The sequence below is a fragment of the Gigantopelta aegis genome, chromosome 15 (genome assembly GCF_016097555.1).
Source record: "Gigantopelta aegis isolate Gae_Host chromosome 15, Gae_host_genome, whole genome shotgun sequence".
NCBI lineage: Eukaryota > Metazoa > Mollusca > Gastropoda > Neomphalida > Peltospiridae > Gigantopelta > Gigantopelta aegis.
The window spans coordinates 32,464,873-32,491,205 of record NC_054713.1 but is presented as its reverse complement, the minus strand read 5'-3'; the positions used below and the strand labels follow the sequence as shown (position 1 = coordinate 32,491,205).

At 35.5% G+C, this 26,333-nt stretch overlaps 1 protein-coding gene across 1 annotated transcript; it reads right to left on the bottom strand.

The window, feature by feature from the left end:
- Positions 1–235: 235 nt before the first annotated feature.
- Positions 236–26,022, bottom strand: LOC121390138 (CTD nuclear envelope phosphatase 1-like). Its single transcript, XM_041521883.1, has 7 exons — positions 25,814–26,022; positions 15,074–15,140; positions 11,408–11,526; positions 9,290–9,361; positions 8,141–8,257; positions 7,539–7,650; positions 236–6,442 (listed from the first exon to the last, which is right to left on the bottom strand). The coding sequence occupies exons 1-7, from the start codon at positions 25,910–25,912 to the stop codon at positions 6,297–6,299; spliced, it is 732 nt and encodes a 243-aa protein (XP_041377817.1). The 5' UTR covers positions 25,913–26,022; the 3' UTR covers positions 236–6,296.
- Between the last annotated feature and the right edge of the window lie 311 nt (positions 26,023–26,333).

Genomic DNA, 26,333 nt, shown 5'->3' with positions numbered 1-26,333 from the left:
CATTTTGATAAAGAATATATTTTTATATTTTTAAAAGAAATTAGACCAAATTTTAACCCTTCGATTTCAGAAATTAATTTATGGAAAACTGACTCTTGTGATCATAGACTAAAATAGTATCATGTATTAATAAAGACTGATGTCAAGGAACTGTTCAGCCTATGGCATCACAAATCCTGCAATAAGCAGGTTATTTATAAAACAAAAACAGAAGAAGAAGAAGTCAGAGCCAGTGTTTTACAAACATCATTTATTTATCAATGTATTTAGCAAACAATATTTACTTTTCACTCTATTTATAGAACTGAAATATGATAAAATAAGCAAATGTCAGCTGATAATGCTACTTCCGTAAGTACAAATCCTTTTTTTTTTCTCTCTTCTTTTCTTTTTGTTACATAGCATTTTATTGTTTTCATTGACAACATCAGGCATTAATTTTGAAAATATCATAAGGCTGCTTTTTCTTTGATGCGGTTCTACCGGTGTGGCTTGGTGGTAAAAAATGAATCAGTTGATTTGAATCACAAAATTTTCCATTGACAATGGCAAAAATATATGGCAACAAACAAACGTCAATCATATACAAATCTTTTTTTTTGTCAGACATCTAGCTAGAACCACTAGGTTAATCCGTGAAATAACATCACTGGGAAGGAACTGCGTTATAAGACGGCTTCAACGAAAATGTGCTAGCTACACGGGTAGAACCACTGGATGGCTAGCCGCACGACGAGAAACAAGACCAATAGAAAGGCAGCGTAAAAATACATCATAATGGTAATTTGGTGGCACAGATTACAATTTTGTGACCAGTTAATATTGACCTGCTATTGACAAAAACATAACAACTGTAACATTACACGTACTATATAAATGTGTTTTTTTATAAATGACAACATCACATATACTACAGCAGTATGCTTTCAATTAGTTTTAAAATTTCACACAGCCACGGTTTTAAGTTGGGAGTTCATATAACATTATCCAACTATCAAATCTAGCACTCACTGACAAAATGTTCAACAAATACATCTACTAGTACAATGTATATATATATATATATATATATATTTCTATTTATCTATGTACACACCAGAGCAGCTAATGTTACAAACCAGAGATTAGCATTTATAAATAATTGTATTCAAAGCTTTTCAGTAATACTGGAATATTGTTATGTTCAGACATTACTCCTTTCACCCCCACCATCCACCCCCAAACCATAACGTATTATTGTTATACTTGTATTATTATTTACATATATCTAAAATAAACATGTGACAATCAATTTTTCATAAATTCAACTCAATACGTTTTTCTTGAGGGGTTTTGTTTTGTTTGTACTTGCAGTTTCAATATTCACTAAACATTACTAGCAAGCTTCATATTCAAATTTCAAAATACTAAAGTCTAGTTGACAACGAAAGCTGCACACCGAAAATGGGTATATACGGTAAGAATATCATGAAGGCATGAGAAATGACACTGTGTGAAAACAACATTTGTCATGTAAAGATCTGACCGGCTTTTATAACACACCTAAGTTCAACCAAGACAAAGTTCAGTCAAGACGTTTTTCACTAAACACTTGCAAACTATTTCGACTGGTTCCCAAAGTGGTCATTCAATTTAATGTATATGGTAAATTCCAGTCTAGTAAGCGTTAGCGAAAAACAGCAGGCTGAACTTACCTCAGGCCAAAATGGAGAAAACTTGGGAGTGTTTTTTTTTTCTTTTAAGAAATACTTCACCTGACCTCAAGGGTTTCTGACCACCCAGCCTTCCTACTTCCATTTCTCCTCTTGATGCACTTATGGCAAAGAATGAAGCTTTAGTCACATGACCGGAACAGGAAGGAGAGGCCTCATTGGAAGATTTTAGCCATCCCATTGGCTGTTGGGATGTTCGGACCTGACTAATATCCCATGGGGAATAAACCATTGTTTGAGGTCAGGCCGAGTAGAAAAGAAATATTCTGATTGGTGTTCATGAATGATCTGACTTGTCCTCAGTGTGGGTTCAGGGTCAATTGTATAAATCAGTCTAGCAAATGTTTTCTTAAGAAACCTGTCAAAATAGTTTGTAAACATTTAGCGACAAATGGCTGGCCGAACGTAGGACAGGTTAATGCTTAAAGGTCCTATGTCAAAGTTAAAACTACACAATATTTTGTTATTTTCACATTTATTTGTAATATATAACTACAAATTAATTGATCCTACGCATAATCTTTCCATAATTAACTCAAGAATAACAATTGTTATAAGTCTTGTACTGGACGACAAGAATTATGGAAATAATCAGTGTGTTCAATGTGTATGCATAAAACACTGACATCACTAGTTAATGCATGTGACAAACTCTCAAAATTCCCTCTAAAATAAAAAGAAATTCTACAAGTAAACAGAATTATTTGTTTGTGATACTTTATGGGCATATAGTTACGGTATAAACTTTATATTTTTGGCGGGAACTGCCATTATTGCAACTTTGACATAGCACCTTTAATTCTTTTAACCTCTTTTAACCACTTAAAAACAATCTCAATAAATGAACAGTACATTGAGGAAACCTTACAGGGAAAGGGTTAACAGGCCTGTTAATAATAAGCTGGCAACATTTAATGTGATGTTTGTGTACTAGCTACTGTTTGCAATGAAATGTTTCAGACTTCATTACAGATTCATTAAACTTTTGGGGATGGACTTGGCATAGCTCCACCCACTTTGGATAAAACAGCTTTGAACTTTAAAACAAACATAATGAACACTTCATTTTCGATTAATTCATTCATTTTTGGGAGGGGCTTAACATAGCTCCATCTACTTTGGTCAAGTAGTTTCCTAAGGTACTTTGAAACATAACGAACACCTCATACCAAATTAACTAATTAATTCCTGGGAGGGGGCTTATCATAGCTCTGCCTACTTTAGATAAGCAGTTTCCTACATAGAAACATAATTAGCACCCCGTTCCATAATTTTTTAATCTATGAACATCACATATTTATTAAAAGTTTCCGAAATCGCCACAAAATTAATGAAGATATTACATTGTAGTCTTTCGGCCTGAGAAAATGGCAAAGGAACATAATGACCTAATTTTTGTTTACCTCCATCAGTGTAATTATTGCAACCAATTAATTGGCTACCTTGTTTAACACAGTACATGTATGTAAACAAAATTATGGTTATATCAGACACACAAGTTTCAAGCCCTGCCTTATCTAAATGACTAATTAATAGACTCAATAATCAGTGTTAACAACAATATCATGTCTAAATGTTATTATAGTTACACAACATCAAGACTGCCACATTGAAACATTATGATTTTGAATTCAATAATAAAAAAAATGAAAAAGGGTTCAGATTTATGCTGAAGAAAACAGCTGGTATTGCAATGACAAAACTATTACTTTCACAAGATAATATAAAGTTGCTGTGGTTAGCCATAACAAATCAGTCACATGTGATTTGTAATGAACACTAAACAGTTATGAATTTGAGTGTTATTTAATTAATTTTTTTTATTCACAAGTGTTTTGTTCATGTTGATATGTAACTTTTATTGAACTAAAATATCAGCCAAGATAACACTATGTAGTCAGGGTTTTTGCTAGAGGGTACCGAGGGTCAATTATGTACTCCAAAATCTTGGATATATAGTCTGTGTGACGTTTTAATTTTTCAACCTCTCCATTGATTTCCCCATGGCAATCAGAAATGCTACGGAGTTTTTAATTCTTCTTTGTTGTGGACTATATTCAATATTTTTTCTGTAGCATGTTTTTTTGCAATGTACATTTTTCTAATTACAGGATTAGTTTTTAGATGCATCCTAGTTAGGGAACTGCTGTTCAGATACGTGTTGAAGTGCTTGACGTACAAGGTTAAATAAAAAAAAAATTCAAACCTAGATCCAACTGTTAAAAGAACTTATAGTCTGCTTTATTTATATTACATACTATTGTCTGGCAAAATGCCTGTCCACTATCGGAATATTTGCAAAAATAAGCAGGCAACTTGTGCATTGCAGAAGTTACTTTCTACGACATAGCGATCTCAGTTTATTTTACAGCAGGGCTAGCTGTGGCACTTGCCAAATTCGCCAATCGTGAATTTCAAAAACAATTGGTGAGTTTTATTTTAATTTGGCAAAACAATTCCATTTAATAATTGATATTTTGATACAAAAATAACTGGGTTTCTGCAAGTTTTAATAGATAATTTGACGAAATTTTCTACTGACCCAGAGTTAGTTCTGTACAGAATAATTCAAATGTCTTTGAACAGCACTGCTTGAAAAATATTAATAATAATAATAATAAAAAATAAGGCTCTTACTTTATACAGCCCATGAAATTAATATCGTTTTATAATAGGAATTAGTACAAATAAAGACCATGTCAATGCATTATACAGTGAAACCTCTCAAAACCGGAATTCCCTCAAAACTGGACATTTTACCCAGTCCCTTTTTAAAAACCAGGACAGAAGTTAACCTCTCTAAACTGGATCCCTCTTAAAATCGGATATTTGTCTTGGTCCTTAGGGTGTCCGATTTAGAGGGGTTGCACTGTATTAATAAGAAAAATTGCTGTTACTAATTAAGTCTTATTAACGATTTTGAGGCATTACAGTTGACTGTTGGGAATTTCGTGAGATATTTGATGCACATTCATAAAAAAAAAAATTAAACTTAAATTAAAAATATTACAGCTTTGCAAAAAATTTCTAAAATTTGTCTCAATGACTATGATGTCATGCCTAGTTGCAGCTTTCGAAACATAGCTTAACCAAACTGTACACAACAAATTGTTATGGTAGGTCATACAATAAAAACCACGCCTCAGTTACGAATAAAGAAAATTGGTTATAAATATGTAAAAATATTCTTTTAAACAAATCTGTGTAGTCCACGTTTGATATGATCACCCGAGTGTCTACAGCACGTATCATGGGTGGAACGTCCATCACAATGAAACAGGTTTCTCCTTCAGTATACACCTCACATACATGGGTGTGCACATGACTGCACACCCACATTCATGAATGTATGCACACACACACGCATGCATGTCTGCACCCAAACTCATGCATGTATGTACACACATACATGCACACATTCATGCATACACATTCACAAACACACACGCACGCACACACACACACACACACACAGATGCACATAAGACATGTGCACTTACATCATATGAAAGGTCAACAAACACAACTCTACCATCTAACAACAAAACCTAGTAACTCTAATTTTGGTCAAAACAGATGATTTCAGATTTCAAGTTACTGTAGTCCTTCCCACTGGGAACGCCTTTTTTCATACTAAGGAATTTTACTACAAGTTATTTATTTCCGAGCAGATTGTTTTCTAAATTGTACACAGAAATAGTGGGGGGTTTTGTTAGTTGCAAAACACTTTTAAAACTTTTTTTATTAAGTCAAACCAAACTAAAATTATTAACAAAAAACATTTTTGTAAAAGGATGGGACGGAGTATAGGTTGTTAATAGCTTATTTTTCAATGAATTATTGCAAACAGAACTGCAGTAAGCTTGCACTGGCAAAAAAAAAAGTTTGTTTTGTTTAACGACAATAATAGAGCACATTGAATGATTAATCATCAGCTATTGGAAATTTGGTTATTTTGACATACAGTCTTAGAGAGGAAACTCGCCGAGTTTTTTCATTAAAAGCCACAAAAATTTCACGCCACCCAAAAAGTAAAATAAGTTACTTTAAAATGTTACTTATTGTTTAAGCAATAATCTTGTTATCACAATCAAGAAGTCTCCAAGCAGGTACGACTTGACTATTTCTCGTTTTTCTAAGAACAAGATTAAAGTTTGTTTTGTTTTAACAACACCACTAGCGCACACTAATTTATTAATCTTCGGCTATTGGATGTCAAACATTTGGTAATTTTTACCTGTAGCAAAATCTTTTATATCACCATCCCACAGACAGGATAGCACATACCAGTTGTGGTGCACTGGCTGGAACGTGAGATAGCCCAATGGGCCCACTGACAAGGATCGATTTATCAGAACAAGCAAAAAAGGAGTTACTAGGTTTTGCCGATGGACGACAGACGTGTATTAACTGACAACAGACATCACTGACAGCAGTTATGAAACATGTTCAGATCGAATGACAGCACTGTTGTTGTTTACGAATGGCGATGAGATGAGTGGTAAACAGAGTAATGACGAAGACACGACGACGACGATGATGTATGTATGTACAGTAACAGTTGCTGGCCCCTCACCGCCGGCGCTACCAGGACCGCTGTAGATGCAGGTTGCGGCACAGCACAGATCGTATGTCACTGCAGAAACGCAGCGCGTCTAACATGGGCAAGAGACAGAGGAGGGCCGTGTCGGTCGCCTCACTGAACCACGACTTTATTGGAATAGCATTATCTGAAAAACAAGACAACAATAACAATGAAGTAAATGTTTTATTTATCGACACACTCAACACATTTTATTTACGGTTATATGGCATCAGACATATGGTTAAAGACCACACAGATATTGAGAGAGGAAACCCGCTGTCGCCACTTCATGGACTACTCTTTTTGATTAGCAGCAAAGAATCTTTTATATGCACCATCCCACAGACAGGATAGTACATACCACGGTCTTTGTTACACCAGTTGTGGAGCACTGGCTGGAATGGAAAATAGCCCAATGGGTCCACTAATGGGGATCAATCCTAGACCGACCGCACATCAAGCGAACGCTTTACCACTGGGCTACGTCTCGCCCAACCATTAATAATGAGTGAATGAAAGTTTGTTGAAGTTTGTTTTGTTTAATGCCACCACTAGAGCACATTGATTTATTAATCATCGGCTATTGGATGTTAAACATTTGATAATTTTGACTTATAGTTCAAGAAAGGAAACTTGCTACATTTTTCCATTAATAGCAAGGGATCTTTTATATGCACCATCCCAAAGACAGGATAGCACATACCACGTCCTTTGATATACCAGTCGTGGTGTACTGGCTGGAGTGAGAAATAGCCCAATGGACCCACCTAAGGGGATCGATCCCAGACTGACCATGCATCAAGCAAACGCTTTACCACTGGGCTATGTCCCACACATATGAGTGAATGAATGAATAAATGAATGAACGAAGAGACCGGTTTCACTGTATCATGATCCTATTCCAATATTTGAAGTTTCATGAAAATCAGATGAGAAACGATGAGAAAGGAAGTCGGCAGAACGGTATAATGTATAATTTAATGGTAAAAACACGCTGTAACAACAAAAAATATTTTACACTACTTAATAACTTTGGCGTATCTAAGAAAAATAGTGCCTATGGCAAGCACTGAAATTGCACCTCTGTCCAAACATCTGACACCCATCTTTTAGATAATGTCTTAATAGAAACTACTCAGTTGCGCCTCCCTTCAAGTGGCACCCTGGGCACGTGCCATACCTGCCATACCCTAGGTACGCCACTGCTTAGATTACATAATAAAATAATGCAGGATACTTACTTGGAAAAGATCTGTAAGCTACTGGTGAATTGTCAAGAATAAATATACTGGAGAGGTCACTACATATATGGGATAGATCTTTTGTGTAACTGCCACAGTCTAAATGACAATGCTGCAAAGAAATTAAAAACAAGATGGATGAATTGGAGTATTTTCAAGTACAGCCAAAGAAAACTACAAGGCACACATATACAATTAATTTCAGGTAATAAAGTTAAAATGCTGAAAAATTTAAGCAATACTTAAATAAAGGTCATTATTTTTAAAATTTCAATTCATATTCAGACTACAGCTGATGTAGAATAAATCACTGAAAAATCACACATTAAATTAAAAATATTTTATTTAAAAAAAATATTCTCTGCTTGTAAAACCAATGTTTTAAAACCTTTTTCATATAAAATCATATCCTCATACAACTAGGCTAAGAAGAATTATGTATGGATAATATAATTATAAATGAATTAGTTGCTTTTTAAAACTTTTAAAAGAAAATAATATCATTTCTTAACATTCAATAAACTCTTTTTCAATGACAACTGAGGAATATACTATTACAGATTTGTGTTTTTAGAAAAAAGGATTCATTATCATGCACAAACCTGCCTAAAATATCTGCGATTAAGTATTCCCCGATTGTTATCTAATTTGTCAGCAACTGCTGCCCCATAAACCTCCATGCTTGCAGTAAATACAACCAAGTCGTACCATTGGCTCACCTGGAAATAAAATGAATGAAAATTTAACGACATCCCAGCATGAAGACGGAAATAAAAAGTGAATAATTTGCAAATATTTGTGACATTTGATGATTATATTTGTTATCATAGAACAAAGATTACTTTTTTGTATAATATTGTGTCATTTCTCAAAGACGCTAAATAGCATTAAAAAAATTATATACCTGTAGGTAGTACCTAATGCTTATATGACAATAGCTATCCTATTCTGAACATTATGTAATTTCTTAATGATACTAATATACTTTCTGTAAATCATAAAATAACTGCAATCTTAAAGGGACATTCCTGAGTTTGCTGCAATTTTTAAGATATTATCGACAAACAGAGACTTGTTAACAATTGTAATTTTCTGCATAAAATATTAGTGGCTGTATATTAAACGTGTTTCTGATCATTATAATATTGTACTAGGTTAGATTTCATTTTATTTCCTAAAAAGATTTTTTTTCGTACATACGAATCCAGTTTGCGCTTCTTACAAATATTAAGACGACCAGAAAAACATTGAATATACAGACACTGATATTCTAAACAAGAAAATATATTTAATATGTAAGTTTAACCGTAGAAATAGTTTATTAGTCGGAAACATCTTATAATGCAGAAAACTCAGGAACTTTAGCAAGGTTGGCATTATCAGACACTTAACAAAAAATTAATCTCAAAGAATACTTTTGATCTATTTGGACATTATGCAGCTTACAGACAATTAGATTTAATAATTATTGTTGTTTGCTATACTTACACCATTCATATTCTTGTGAGTTTAGTTAAATCACCAAGAAAACAATTGTATAAAAAAAGAATTGGGAACAGTCTATTGGATGTCTCTTTACATTTTATTTTTCCGACATCATATTTAACCGTAAATAAAATGTGTTGAGTGCACTGTTAAATAAAACATTTCCTTCCTTTCCTTTAAATTTTTACGTCATAAAATATTAATGTTTTCTATGGCCTCGCTAATATTTTGTGCCCGTTAACATTTCCTGATTTACAGCATCTTACCACTTCCAAGAAAAAATCTACATGTGGCCTCTTGTGAACAAAAAACCTCACTGGGTGTCTATCTATTGTAACCTGAAAAACAAACACAAATATGTGTGTATTACACAGGTTTAACACAATCTTCAAGAAGAATTAAGATATACAGCAAAAAAACACTTATGACGAACATGCTTAGAACGAACTACTGCATAGAACGAACTGATCATAAAGTCCCGTTTTATCTCCCTATACATTAATAACCAACTTCTACAAATGTGTACAACAAACTACAGCTAAAACGAACTAACTATTATGGTTCCTTCATGTTCGTTATAAGAATACTTTACTGTATATAGTTTTAAAATTATTTTGCCATATTATTATTAGGCCTCGAATTTGAGTGCAGGGCCATTTGACCTCGACCGATGGACATTTTATTTTAGGGCATTACAGTTTTGAGGCAGGGCAAAAAGGCAAACTTCCATGGAATTAATAATGTGAATAATAATAATATAACTACATATCCCACCATTTTCAGGAATGTCATTAATAAACAATAGGCCGGATATATGTGTTGTATATTTATAATATGTACAGCAGTGATTTGGGCCCTGACCACTGCTATGTTTGTGATCTGGGACAATAATAATAAAAAAATAATAATATCTGAAAAGTGGGGGGGGGGGGGGGGGGGGAGAGACTTGCCCCCACTTCCTACGCCAGTGAATATATATATATATATATATATATATATATATATATATATATACATATACACACACCGTGGAATGCTTAATGGTTGTGCATAATATTAATAATTGCAGGTAGATAGTCCATCGTAATTATTAAATTACACATGAAATTGTGTCCGTTACACTATGTCCGTCTGACAATGACACTGGACTCCCTGTTCCGATTTCCCCTGCGTGTGCTGTAACCTCACCATGGTGCAGGGGTGTAACATTCTCTTTGAGAATAGCCAATACAGCACAAAATTGAAGTTTTGAGTAAAATTCAGTATCCGTAAAATTCTGTGATATTTGTGTTTTTGCACAGTTCTTTATACTGTTTTTGTTTTAAGTCTTGAATTTTTATATTGATGTTGATCATCACTTTATTTATTTGCATTACCATAGTTTGACACCCAATTGCCGATGTATTTTTCGTGCTGGGGTGTCGTTAAACATTCATTCATTCATTCATTCCCTGTTCCGATTTGTTTGCGAGTCAGACAGTAGAAACCTTATCATTAGGCGAGGAAGTGAATTTGTGTATCGTTAGTTTCATTATTAACTACTGCAAAGGTTGTAGTTAATAATGCAGCTAGCGGTACAGAAAATCGCAGTTAGTCATTTAGTCAAATTAATGTACTTCCATTCGTACAGTGATATATACACAAACACATGCATATATAAAACTTTATTAAGGTGACGTTTTAACATGTTCGTAAGTATTTTTGTTGAGCATAAAACATATTGTACATTTTCTTTTCTGTAAAACAATAATAGTAATAGAAAACTTTATTAACATCAAAAAATAAAAGAACAAGTCGACAACTACTCCACAATTCAGTAGTAACAAAGGGCCTTTGTTGCAAGCGACTGGAGTGTAACGCGCCAGAAATAATTTAGTGGCTAATTGGGACCGCTTAGCACAATGAAAATAAAGGGCAGATAAGTATGTTTCTAATAGAGGCTATACTAGTTATGGTTCACTGGCTGGAATGAAAACCAGTCTAGATTCAAAAAGTTCTTAAATAAACCACCAGACTAGTGTAAATAATCACGGTATGAACATTTTATTCAGCTTAAAAAAAAGAAAAAAAAGAAAATTGTTGCACGTAAAACATTTGGGTTCAAAACAAACCAACTTAAATAACCACAAATTTTAATAAATAAATGAATAAAATACTATTAGAGAGGAAACCCGCTATATTTTTCCATTAGTAGCAAGAAAACTTTTATATGCACCATTCCAGACAGGATAGCACATACCACGGCCTTTGATATACCAATTGTGGTGCACTGGCTGTAATAAAAAATAGTTCAATGGGCCCATCAACAGGGATTGATCCCACACCAACCGTGCATCAAGTTACGTTCCAGTCCCATGATTTATTTATTGACCGATACTGCATACCTTGAGTACAAAATCTGGCGGTGTTCCTGGTTTGACTGTTTGTCGTAGAACCCCGTCATGGTGTGAATGTATCAATGTTTCATCTAAATCTAAAACAAGGGTCTTCTTTTTTAACATGCCTGAAAAAACAAAACAAACAAACAAATAAGTAACCAGCTACCAATACCACAAAAGACTGCACTGAATATGACACACAAACAAATTACTCAATCAGCAGTTATTAACAAATGACTGCATGAAAAACTGTATAATACTATTAATAGTCATTGGGGTGGATTTTTTTAATAAACATTGAAACAAGCATTTTGAGGGTACTTAAGTGTTCGACAAATCTGCTAGCCCGACACTCGGGGCTACTGTTTTTTAACACAGGGCTTGTGACAAATGCAAAACCAGTAGCCTGATGGGCTAGTGGCTTAAAAAACCCACAAAAAATAAAAAACACTGCTAGCTCACGATGTTTTTCCTCCATTGATGTACATTTGATAAATGTTATTCTGACATTGGTCATCACATAATGTCAACAAATCAATAAGTATATATTAATATTCTACTTGAACTAGATTTCTACAAAATGCAGTACCAAGAAGTTTCTACATTGTCAATTACAAAAATACACACAATACAGACTTTCTTTTCTTTTCGTTTCATGGACAGGAAACCTTAATAAAATGCTTGTTTTGATTGGTTGTACAAGTCATGTGGTTGTAAAGGTAACAAAGGTGTGAATGGCCAGTCCCAATTAATTAACAGGCTAGTATATAACTGAAGTACAACCCCAGTCATGTTTAGAATTACTGTGTTTATCTTATTTATTTACTGTCTTCTAATTTAATGCCTCGCTTACTTAGGGATGTTGGCAATCCGGAAACATAGCCGGCTTGACCTGTTTAATGTATGTAGCAGTTTGGATAATGTTTCACATCTGTACAAGATACGTTTTTTTGTCTATCAATTAACAAGTTAAATCTTGCCAATATATTTGTTGATGTCTGTCTGACATGGAATATATATAGCCCTATAGGCTATTTGAATACACTGAACAAGACCATGTATTATCTATCTTGTGCATTAAATTCTTTTCTTTTGGGTGGTTAGAGAGAGGAGTTTGTTAAATTGCTTACCCACTCCGGATGAGGGGGTGGGGATGGGGGGGGGGGGGGGCAAAAACGAAAACAGGACAATGGTTTAGGATCAAACTTGACAAAATAGGGTAGGTCATGCATTTAAAAAAACAACTAAATTATTAATTTATTTTTAAAACTTCATTCACCTGTGCAGGTCGAGATAAATTTTCACAAAATAATACTAATATACTCTTCAAAAAAAGAAACGCAAAAGGGTACAAATGGGTTATAACTCCGATTTTATGTTTCCTACCGGTTCATGCTTTGTGAATATAAGGTCATTGCATGTCCCAAACACATTCCCACGGTTACATTCGATAAAACGCAGCTACTGTACAATAAAGTTCCAAAATGTGAATATTCGCAAAAACGCAGCCACGTGCAAACCATGTCACCACTGCACGTGCGTTGTCTGCACGTGCAACATGAACACCGACAGTATAAAAGTGCAGGGTGTTCGCTTGCCTGGCCTCTGTATCTGGCCGACAGTTGACAATCCAGGACATGCCACGTCTCAGTGAACCGCAGAGAAACAATGCCATCGGCCGACTAGACGCAGGCGAATCCAGAACGGCCGTTGCCAGGGCATTCCATGTGTCCCCAAGCACCATCTCCAGACTGTGGGACCGTTACCAGCAACATGGATCAACACGTGACCTCCCTAGATCCGGTCGACCACGGGTCACTACCCCCGGGCAAGGACCGCTACATCCGGGTACGCCACCTTCGGGAACGATTGACTACTGCCACCTCCACAGCCGCAGCAATACCAGGTTTGCGCAGGATATCCGACCAGACCGTACGGAACCGCCTACGTGAGGTAGGAATTCGTGCCAGACGTCCAGTTCGAGGTGTCATCTTAACACCACAACACCGTCGACTCCGACTGCAGTGGTGCCAGATTCATCGACAATGGCCTCAACTGCGATGGAGACAGGTGTGGTTCAGTGACGAGTCCCGATTTCTGCTCCGACGTCATGATGGAAGATGTCGCGTGTATAGGCGTCGTGGTGAACGTTATGCGGCAAACTGCGTGCAGGAAGTGGACAGATTCGGCGGGGGGTAGTGCCATGGTGTGGGCAGCCATCTCACACACTGGCAGAACTGACCTGGTCCACGTGCAGGGCAACCTGAATGCACAGGGCTACATTGACCAGATCCTCCGGCCACACATCGTTCCAGTTATGGCTAACGCCAACGCAGTGTTCCACACATGACAACGCCAGGCCTCACACAGCACGTCTCACAACGGCTTTCCTACAGAACAACAACATAATGTCCTTCCTTGGCCATCGATATCACCGGATTTGAAACCCAACTGAGCATCTATGGGACGAGTTGGACCGACGCCTCCGACAGCGACAACCACAGCCCCAGACCCTGCCCGAGCTGGCAGCAGCCTTGCAGGCCGAGTGGGCCACCATCCCCCGGGACGTCATCCGTACTCTGGTTGCTTCAATGGGCAGGCGGTGCCAGGCAGTTGTCAACACACGCGGAGGCCACACCCGGTATTGACTCTAGATGACCTTGACCTTGGTGGTGTGTCCTATCACTTACTCACAATGGACTAGAGTGAATTGTGAACAATCCTGCAACATTTGGTAATTATCGGACTCACCATTCAATAATTAAATCAATTCTCCAAATGTTACGACAATGTGGTTTTGCGTTTCTTCTTTTGAAGAGTATATTAATAATAGTAAAAAAACAAAAATGTTCAAATAATTTTTTTTATACTCATGTACATAAAAAAGGCAAAAACAAATCCAGGTCATCTGGGGTTTTTTGAGGTACTATAGGGGTTGGATTCCTTGAAATATTGTTTTTCAGCCCTATATAAAGTGTGTTGTAATTGATCAGAAATTTGGGCTAGTGCTTTATTTTAGTGGGCTAGTGGAATTCACAAGCCCACAAGCCCTGTGACTAGTGACTTTAAAAAAAAATTGTCATACCCTGGAGTACTGCTAAAGCAATACATGTCTCCTATCGGCCCCAACAATTTCAAGGGCCATAACTCTGTGAACAAACATTTGTGTTCTTTAATGACGGCACTAGAGCATATTTATTAATCATTGGCTATTGGATGTCAAACATTTGGTAATTTTGATACATAGTTTTAGAGAGGAAACCCGCTACATTTTTCCATTAGTAGCACCATCCCACAGATAGGATAGCACATACCACAGCATTTGATATACCAATCATGATGCACTGGCTGGAACAAGAAATAGCCCAATGGGCCACCGACAAGGATCAATCTCAGACTGACTGCACATCAGGTGATTGTTTTACCCAGGCCCAACTCTATGAACAAGCATTCTGAGAGGGAACTGCTAATATAAAGAATTACCAAAAAACTTGACTGGCCTTAATTTTGTCAGCATAAAAGGGTGGCCTGTTAAGACAGGCAACCGTGTAAAAGAGGTGGCCACTTTGAGCAATTTTGATTTTACATCCGGAATAAACTCATGAACTTGATAAAAGAGCTCCTTTGAAAATATACACACATACATTAAGAAGTATTTGTTACGGTACTTACTCAGTCTGTGTTTAGACAATGGAGACAGTGCAACAATTTCGTATTTCACAGTCTGGTGTTGAATTACCTGTAAATAAAACAAAACTAATCAGTAGGAATATTCCATGTCAATGTAAATAGATGTTAATTTGAAGTTTACAGTTTACTACAGTATAATATTCAAGTACAGTGACACCTCTCAAAACCAGACCCTCTGTAAACCGGAATTCCTTCAAAACCGGACATTTTGCATGGTCCTTTTTAAAAAATCAGTACAGAAATTAACCTCTCCAAATCGGATACCTCTTAAAACCAGACATTTTACTTGGTTCCAAGGATGTCTGGTTTAGAGGGGTTTCACTGTATTAGTACATGTATGAACAAAGTTAAATGGGTTTGTCTTTTTTAATTTGTTTAACAGGGCTAGCTCTGCGGCAGAAGAAAATTTTGCCAAATGATCTATTAAACTTCAAAAATCCACTTATTTTGTCTCAAAATAACAATTATTCCATAAAATTATTTCGCCAAATCAAAATAAAATTCGCCAATTGTTTTTGAAATTCGCAATTGGCGAATTTGGTGAGTGCCAGAGCTAGCCGTGTTTAACAACACACCTATATAGTCCATCCCATCATTCTGTAAACATGTTTTTTTGTAAATAATTCCAGTTTGGTTTGACTAAGAAGAAAAGCAATAGGTTTTCAGAAATAACAAAAACATACTATTTGTGTGTCCAATTTACAAATCAATCGGCTCAGACATAAAATAACTTGTAGTAACTTCCATAGTATGAAAAAAGGCATTCCCTGTGGGACGGACTATAGAGCATATTGGTCTATTGATCATAAATATTGAATATCAAACATTTGATAGAGTTAATGTGTACATTTTTCCATTAGCAGCCAGTGATTTTTATATGCCATTTTTCAGACAGGATAGCACATACCATGGCTTTTAATATACCAGTTGTGGGAGATTGTTTGGGACAGGAGAAAACACAATCAGAGAATGGGTCCACCGAGGGGATTTGACCCTGCAACCAAAGCACCTCAGGCTTTAAATAGTTAGTTTGTTTGTTTAACAACACCACTAGAGCATATTAATTTATTAATCATTGGCTAGAGTATGTCATACATTTGGTCATTTTGACATTTAGTCTTACTCTTAGAGGAAACCTGCTAGTTTCAAATTAGTAGTATGCAATTTCCCAAACAGGACAGCATATACCATAGCCTTTGATATACCAGTCATGTGGCAACCAAGTTGTTGTCAATGAATGGGACTGTGATTGTGTCAGATTATACCGAAAAATGGAATCACTGAATTTAAATTTCATGTTATTTAAAGGGTTTTTCACCGATATTTTCAAAAGGAAACATTATTTATCAATTTACATTGTTCATTTAGTCAGCAATTAATTCAGACATTGCAGTAGAAAAACAATTAATGAAAAATATTAATCACTCCCTCAACTTAGATTATGAAGAGCCATTTACGGTATTACCAGTTTCTCACTTATAGTAAGCATTGATATTTAATCCTTTAAAGATTACTCTCCTTAACTAATCCCATGGGAGTGATTGGGAGTCAAGATTGATAGACCCTCTTTAACTGCAAGATTTACTATTAAAGTTAAAGTTTTATAGCACATTGATTAAGTAATCATCTGCTATTAGATGTCAAGCACTTGGTAATTCTGGCACGTAGTCATCAGAGAAAACTCGCTACATTTTTTTCTAATGCAGCAAGGGATCTTTTATATGCACTGCCCACAGACAGGAAAGTAAATACAAAAGCCTTTGACCAGTTGTGACCGGCCTCGGTGGCGTCGTGGTTAGGCCATCGGTCTACAGGCTGGTAGGTACTGGGTTCAGATCCCAGTTGAAGCATGGAATTTTTAATCCATATACCGACTCCAAACCCTGAGTGAGTGCTCCGCAAGGCTCAGTGGGTAGGTGTAAAACACTTGCACCGACCAGTGATCCATAACTGGTTCAACAAAGGCCACGGTTTGTGCTATCCTGCCTGTGAGAAGCGCAAATAAAAGATCTCATGTAGTGGCGACAGCGGGTTTCCTCTCAAAATCTGTGTGGTCCGTAACCATATGTCTGACACCATATAACCGTAAATAAAACGTGTTGAGTGCGTATTTAAATAAAACATTTCTTTCTTGACCAGTTGTGGTGCACTGGTTGGAACGAGAAAAAAACCCAGCCAGATAATAAATATTAGATTATACCAACAGTAAAATTTTAATGAACACAAAATATCAATGATTGGCAATTTCAGCTAGTGTAAAAAAAAAAAAAAAAAAATGTTTTATTTAATGACACTCAACACATTTTATTTACGGTTATATGGCATCAGACATATGGTTAAAGACCACACAAATATTGAGAGGAAACACACTTCATGGGCTACTCTTTTCAATTACAGGAAGGGATCTTTTATATGCACCATCCCACAGACAGGGTAGTACATACCACGGCCTTTGATATACCAGTAGTGGTGCACTGGCTGGAACGAGAAATAGCCCAGACAAATAACCTTTGTTGAACAGGGCTTCTAGATCATGGTAGCCCCACTCCCATGGCTAGTGATATTCAGTGTTGGGCTAGTAAATAACTACTATAACTAGCCCGACGGCTAGTGGGAAAAAAAAACCTTGTCAAATGCTGCATTTAAGTCTTATTTTGTAAATATGAATATCCTGCCCCCTCTTCCCACCCCCAATCTAAGAGGTTTTAAGCTCCATCTTTCTCTTTAGGTGACATATATTTAATTATTACTAGTTATTGGTAGAATTGTATTTATTTAAAGCAGGGCTAGTGAATTTTTAATCATGGCTAGCAAATGTTTAAAATCTCTGATCCCATGGCTAGTGGATATTTATAAAATTCTAGAAGCCCTGTGCTCAGTTTAAAGTTATTACAGTGATCACTCAAGATGTGGAAGCAAGGGAAGATGGCAAAGGGCTCTCTGCACAAACAACATTAAATGTACGAGTACAGCACTTGTATTGATCCTGGTGGAAAACGACCTTCGGTTCACGTTCCTTCCACAGCTTCCACATAAATCTGGACTGAATGTAAATACACTTACAAGTTCAAATAAAAATGAGATGCACTGGAAACAGTTAAAGCTCTTTGAAGAACCTCCATAATGGATAAATGTGCTAGCTGGATCATGGTATTAATACTTGGTAATGGCTAAAAATTGTTTAACAACAACGTGGCACATTTTAGACTATGGGAAAAGGGTAGGGCAGGGCTTCTAGATTATGGTAGCCCCACTCCCATAGCAAGTGATATTCAATGCTGGGCTAGTAAATAACTACTATTGCCATGCCTGACAGCTAGTGAATAGTTTTTTTTGTCAAATGTTGCAGTTACCGCAAAGTCTATTTTATAAATATGAATATCCTGCTCCCGCCCCAAATGTTAGTGTTTTTAAGCTCTATCTTCCTCTTTAGGTGACATATCCGATTACTACTATTATGTAGTAAAATTGTATCAACTTAAAGTAAAGTGATGCTTGTGAATTTTTAATTGTGGCTAGTAAATTTTAAAAATCACTGATCCCATGGCCAGTGGATTTTCAAAAACTTCTAGAAGCCCTGTATGGCGTCAGAATGGCTATTTGATGTCTAGCAGTTATTTTACAACAGCCAGCCAGGACAGGAAGGAAGGAAGGAAATGTTTTATTTAACGACGCACTCAACACATTTTATTTACGGTTATATGGCATCAGACATATGGTTAAGGACTACACAGATATTGAAAGAGGAAACCTGCTGTCGCCACTTCTTGGGCTACTCTTTTCAATTGGCAGCAAGGGATCTTTTATATGCACCATCCCATAGACAGGATAGCACATACCACGGCCTTTGATGTACCAGTCGTGGTGCACTGGCTGGAACGAGAAATACTACGCAAGTTTCTGAGATCGCTACACAATTTTAAAACATTAAACAGTAGTTGGTAATAAATTTTCAACTGACTAGAAATATCACTAATTAAAATTTTTAAAACAAAATGTTCCCTAATATAGATGGGAATTTTTTTTTTAATCCACCACAGAGTTGGATTTGAAAAGAAAGTAAACAAAACAAAAAAATCATAATAACATTCAGTCAAACATTGCTATCTCGACCTCTGTTATCGTATTAATCCAGAATGTCTCCAGGTCAAAACCGTGTCACCTGGCATTATGTTCACCAAAAACTACTACGTTTATCTCGGACTGGTCATTGTTTTCTCAAGCTATTTCCTACAGTCCCTAAAACACTGAGATAACGTTTCACACAATTACTTGACCAGAGTGTTACATTGTTGGGTAGTTACAAAAGATTCAATTTTATTTAGTGGTATTAAGAATAAAAAATAATTCCTTAAAGGGACAGTCCTGAGTTTGCTGCAATTTTTAAGATTTTGTCGACCAACAGAGACTTTTTAATGACTGTAATTACATATCAAATATATATTTTTGTATAAAATATTAGTGGCTGTATATTAAACATGTTTCTGATCATTCTACAGTGTTTCTGCCAGAAAGAAATTTTTGGGTATGGCACTATGGAACTGGATGTGACCAGTCAATAGTAGGTGTGGGGGGCCTCCCCCAGAAAGGAAATGGGTTAAGTTTAGGGTTAGGGTTAATAAAATCATACAGTAATGATAAGAATAATTAATTCTGTCCGAAAGTTAACTTAAGAAAAACATTCTTCGAATATTTTTGGGTATTGCACCATACACCTTTTACCCTCTGGCAGAAGCCCCATTCTAGTATTTATACTAGGTTAAATTTCATTTTATTTCCTAAAATATTTGTTTTTCGTATACATGTATGAAATTATTTGAAGACAAAATCCACTTTGGGCTTCTTACAAATATTAAGATGACCAGAAACACACTGAATATACAGACACTGATATCCTAAACAAGAAAATATATTTAATGCATATTTCTAGTCCAGTCCCTATAAAGAAGCATACTTTCAAATGAACTGTACATTGAAATTGCATCACAGAATTTTTACTATGTGTGAGATTGTTATTTAGTGCCTACCAGAATAGAAGAAGGAAATGTTTTATTTAACGACGCACTCCACACATTTTTATTTATAGTTATATGGCGTCAGACATATGGTTAAGGACCACACAGATATTGAGAGAAGAAACCTGCTGTCACCACTTCATGGGCTACTCTTTTCGATTAGCAGCAAGGGATCTTTTATATGCACCATCCCACAGACAGGGTAGTACATACCATGGCCTTTGATGTACCAGTCGTGGTGCAGTGGAAGGAGCGAGAAATAGCCCAATGGGTCCACTGACAGGGATCGATCCCAAACCTACCGTGCATCAAGTGAGCGCTTTACCACTTGGCTACGTCCCGCTCCTATACCAGAATAGATCCAGTTACACAAAAATCACACTGGTGCATTTTCAACAGTTCAGTATATATATATATATATATACACACACACACACACACACATGGCACATACACACTTCTAAAAACCCTATGGCAAAACCAGTGCTAGCTCTAGCACTCAACAAATTTGCCAGTTTCAAATTTCATAAACAATTGACAATATTTTTTTTTTTTTTTTTTTTTGCAAAATAATTTCCTGTAATACTCAATTCTTTCTTTTTTTGGTAGGGGGAGGGTTTAGAAAAAACCCTGGGTTTATGAATTATTTTTCATAATTTTCTGCACACCCAGAGCTAGCATTCCAAAACTATATGTTTATGATGTACAGCATAACTCCTCAAAACAGGACCCTTTGCAAACCAGAATTCTCTAATACCGGACATTTTTCACAGTCCCTTTTTAAATATCAGTACAGAACATAACCAGAGACATTTTGTTTTCAAAATCTTCATTAATTAGCAACATTTCTAGTCAATTGCAAATTGATTAGCAACTACTGTTTAATGTTTAAAATTTGTGTAGCAATCTATGAAACTTGTGTAGCAATCGCCACCGGATCTGAACAAAATGTTCCCCGATAACCTCTCTGAAATTAATACTCTTTAACAACACGTTTTACTTGGTCCCATGTTTATTCATTTTATATAAGTTTCACTGTACTTACAGTTACATTTTGTTGATACATGTATTATCTGATACTAAATTAAATATATATATATATGTATAATCAGATAAATTAAATATATGACTCAGTATTGTAAGTGTCATAATTACACTTGACACAACATACTGCACACTTTTAGCTAGAGACTGAAAAGAAGCAGACTAGGGTGAAAAAACAACCTATAAATAGTGTAAAAGCATTGATTATATACATGCTGCAGGCAGATCTCCAAGTCTCAAGTACAACTAACAGCCATCCAAGGAAAGTGCTGATAAGACCTGTGATTAGTGTAAAGGTGCCACAGATTGGATGGAGCTCCGAGGCATCTGGCTATTTTCAAGATATCCATGCAAAACATTTTACATCTACATGTGTGTTATAAAGTATGCAAACATGTTAGTACCATGGAAATACTACATCTGTGTTTTAAAAAAACAAAAGTTTCATGCAACATATTTTGCATACTACTTTGATTCTTCCTATTTTATTTTTTTGCTCCTCACTTGCACTTCCCCCCTCCCTTGTACTTTTTTAAAGCACAGGTAAACATAAATTTAAATAAAATATTTATATGTACATGTAGTATAAGATATTTCAGTGTTTTTTGTTTTGTTTTTATGTTGAAACCACAAATGTGTCAACATGTTTGTTAAACTACAGTGCTCATACAGGTACATGTATTTATACAACTAGTGTTAATTTCATGTGAAATTTTTTTAATGGATTTTTCACAATATAAGTATTTAAAAAATATATATATATGGTTATATAGAAGTGATTTCCTGAAGTTCTCAATCACAGAAGAAAGCGGAGAAGTGTGATAAAAATAGGCGAAGTGAACATTTATCAGTATATTTCGTAATAATTCATTATCAAATTAAATAGTAATTCTGGAAACAAAATGTAAGCAAAACAATTAAATATGTTCAGTAAAATGCAATAGTATTCAATAAATAATAATTAATATGTCATTGTTATTAAACTAAATGAAAATTTTTATTAATATTTTCTGGCATTACTGGAATGTATTTTTCCGAGAACTACACAACGCTTGACTGGTCACAGCAAACAGTGCAACATGTGTTGATGTATAGTCTAGCACTGAAGTAAAATCATAAACAAAAAAGGTGAACATTATGTGAGCTGTGGCACTACACAAGTCAGCATCTTGACGTCTGTCGCAGTATTCTCGCTGGGTGAAAATTAAAGGAGGGCGGCCGCTCAGCACCACACCCTTCAAAAAAACAACAACCAATAAACGAAAAGCAAAAAAAAAAAAAAAAAAAAGTGGGGGGGGGGGGGGGGTGGAGAGTAGTTTGGTTACCATATTGTTGTGTGTTGGTAGACTTTGTGAAAAGACATACTCCTTATTTTGCTTACAAAAAAGTGCAAAAAGGCTTATAAATACAAAATACAAGCAAACTCGTCTTTTAATTGAACCGAAAATGATATCGGTCTGACATTCACGGGCTGTTCCGGTTTTGCTGGAGCGATAAAAGTTTTAATATTATTATTTTTAATAAAGATTTCGAGATATACGAAAAACAATAAAGATGTTTGTAAAGTGATCTCCTAATGTCGGATACATTTTTGTTATTTCCATCTTCATCGAATGAATCAATCGCTGTGATAAAATATTATCGCCTGCTGATAAAAAGTAGTTTTGTTTTTGTAAAGGCAGTGTATATATTATTTGGCACTCAAGATAAATGATTTTATTGATAAACACTACCACTTCCGTTGTTTTTATAAGCATTCATATCTCCCCAAAATGAAAAGTTTACAATATTTTATAAAGAACTGCTGAATAAACAGAATGACAAAGTAAAAATCATTAGTTACAACCAATTATGTCTGCAACTGAGGACAAAATATCAAACGATAGTTAGTGGAAACAAAAGACAGAATGATCGTTCTGATCACGTGACAAATTTGGCGCCAAATAAGAAGGGTTTTTTTTCAATCGGAGTTTGCCGAATCCGTAACAAATTAAATGTTTTCATTGCTCACATAAAATATAATTGTTATTGTGTCTATCAAACATACAAATGGATCCAGATATTGGACAAAATAGAGGCTGTTAAAAATACTGTTAAATTACGTTACGATAACTGTCGTAAATGTCTCGTCAATTGCTTTTTCGTACACAACGCGGCTTGTTTCCTTTGATGTCCAGTGTGCAGACTGATCGTTGTTTTTTGTGTGGAAAAAAGTGTGCATTTGGAAATAGCGGAGATAGGTTCTGGAAAATAAAGAGGGGCACTCAAAAATAAAGGAGGGCGGGGAACGTGAAAGGAGGGCGGCAAAATGGAATAGCGGGGCAGGGCACCCCGCTTAAATGGAGCAGCAAGAACACTGGTCTGTCGTATGATTTTGTTTTTGAAATCGGATTAGGTCTAAAATATTATGGTGACTTTTGACTTCTCACTACTGTTAATAACTCGGTAACTTGAGCAGACTTTCAGCCTGCACAAACTGCAGGAACAATCGATTCATTCGTGCATCGGTTATGCAAATTTATTTCACACAACCAATTTATCATACGTGTGAAATGTGCCAAATCAGTAAATGAAGTTTCTACATTGCATCTTTTCTCAGAGTACAAACAGCTTGACAATTCTCGATATGTACTGTTATAATTACATGTACCGGAAATTGCAAATATTAGTCTAGTTAGAATACTTCTGTTGGGAAATGTAATGTATTCTCAATGGTTGTTAGATGTCGCCAAAGGGAATTCCTTCAAAATGCAGCCAATCAGAACCTGCGATACTTCCATTAATAAATGTTAATCAGAAAACTTTGCTGATTACGGATAATTATCAAATATTAAACACGGTGAGGTTTTTCCAATGAAAAAAGTTATCATCGCGAGGAAAGTGACAGTGGTCTTATTTATTAAAATTATTTTTAAGTTATTTTACCATTTTTTTGAAAACCTGTTATGCAAATTAAAATAGGTTATGCTATTTTGTATGGCATAAACTATTTTCCGGTTATGCAAATTTTTATTTTATGCAGGCCTGCAAAAACACCTCCCATTTCGCTGGCTAAAATACCTAGGATCTGATGAAATATGATAACTTCTTTGAAATCTAAATTTTTCTTGTTTTTTTCAGCCCAGGGCTCAAATTTGCATAAAATCTTTGTTCTCCAAAACAAGCCCAGGGCTTAAAATATGAAAAATTTTCAAAATCAGGGCTAGCTCTGCCACTCGCCAATTGCACGAAGTTTAGGAACAATTGGCAAATTTTATTTTAATTTTGACGAAAACAGTTTGTGTAATATTACTAATAATTGTTATTTTTTTGGAAAATAGCTATAGGTTTTGCATTTTTTAGAAAATTTGGCAAAAAAGAAGATTTAACCTATACAGTTTGATGCAAATTCATCGGTTCCCTTTCAATGCAGACAGACAATAGTCTTAAAATGAATATTTAAATGTAATGTGTGTGTGCCCGCACACACACAGAGTTGGATCTAGGTGGAGCAGGGGCATGCCCCCCTCCCACTAAATTTTTCAACAGTTATAATTTTATTATATATTAATTTTCTTCTCTTTTTTTACGATCCTGCTCCAAACCTCCCTCAAAGTTCCCTTGGCATTCCGCCTCATGCCAATGGGCACCCTCCCCATAATAGATTTTCTGGATCCGCCACTGGTGTGTGTATGTGTGTGTCAACTGAATAGAACTACCTTGCAAAGGTTACAGGTTTAAAATTGCTGTAAAAGGGGTCAAAATTGTCTACAGCAAACACATTTCAAAATTGTCATAAGTAACAATTTCTCACGTTCAAGCACTGAGAATCGATAGTAAGAAATTACTCTCCTAAAATTATGTATAAGAGCTCCAAGTCCAAAAGTCATTGGAATTTCGAGTAAATAAATTAATGATATGTGTTTGATGTGGAGTGCACTTTTCATCAATGTGGTAATAGCTTTGGGTGAGCACACGCGAGTGGGAGCAATTGCTAGCATCAAACCATAAGACCTGGCCTCAGTTTGTAAAAGTCCAGGCTTGGTGCTTACACTTTTTAGACTCGAGACTAATGCCATGGCAACGTCATACAAATGGTATGGGTGAGAAGTCATTAGAGATTGAATCTACTAACACTACTATAAAATTGCAAGGCGATCAATTCACTAATCCCCTAAACGTTTTCAGGCAAGTGAAAAGCACAGACTGAAGATTATGTGTTGAACCAATTAATTTGTAGTTATTTATTTATCATAAATAAATGTAAAACTAGTAAATTACATATGACACATGTAACATGTTAGGCCCCTACTGGTAATTCAGGGATCTAACTGACCCTCGAAAAGTGTCTTTTGAAGCATGGAACTTGGACAGGACTCTTATTTTTTTAGTTTTAACTTAAAATCCTATTATGGGACTCCCCAAATTTTACAAGAAAGCTCAAATGACCCCCAATGGAGAAAGTCTAGTGAGAACCCTGTAATTAATGCACCTTTTAATTAATTAATATGCAACTTAACACAGCATGGGGACTCATCACATATATTATAAACTGAAAAACACTGCCAGCTACTTTCCAATACAATCATTCCCAACAAAGATGCAGCTGTTGTTTACAATTACAGTTGTTTAAAAAGAAAAAGAAAACTTCCGAAATTTGAACCACAAATTAAATGACACTTACTGCACGAACTTGCCGTCTGAAGCAGTAACATATAAAACTCCATATCTTGGCAGCTAATAAAAAGAATCCACGCAATCCCATAACAATGTACTTAAACATTAGTGTTGAATGGTTTCTCTGCTCAATCCCTCTTAAATGTTTTGCAGAAATACAGCCAGACGTATTTGAGTTCAGAGCTATCAAGCGAAATAGATGACTACTTTCGCATCTATTCCGCCATTGACATCCCACAGGTCAATTCGTCTCAAGAACAGGAAATGACCTTTCGTGATAACACCGGAAGTGTTTTCTCTTAACATTTTTATAAATTGTATTCGTTAAACACTACGTCAATATTATACTGAAATGGACGTTTTATGACTTTTGGTAATGTAATGAACCAGATTTGAAATATCGCCTGACAAATGAAAAGTTAGTTGTCACAACTGAAAATGTCATCTTATGGATTAATAAAGAATTCTTAATAAATAAGAATAAACAACAAAAATATATTTAGTTTACAGATCAAGATCTACATTTT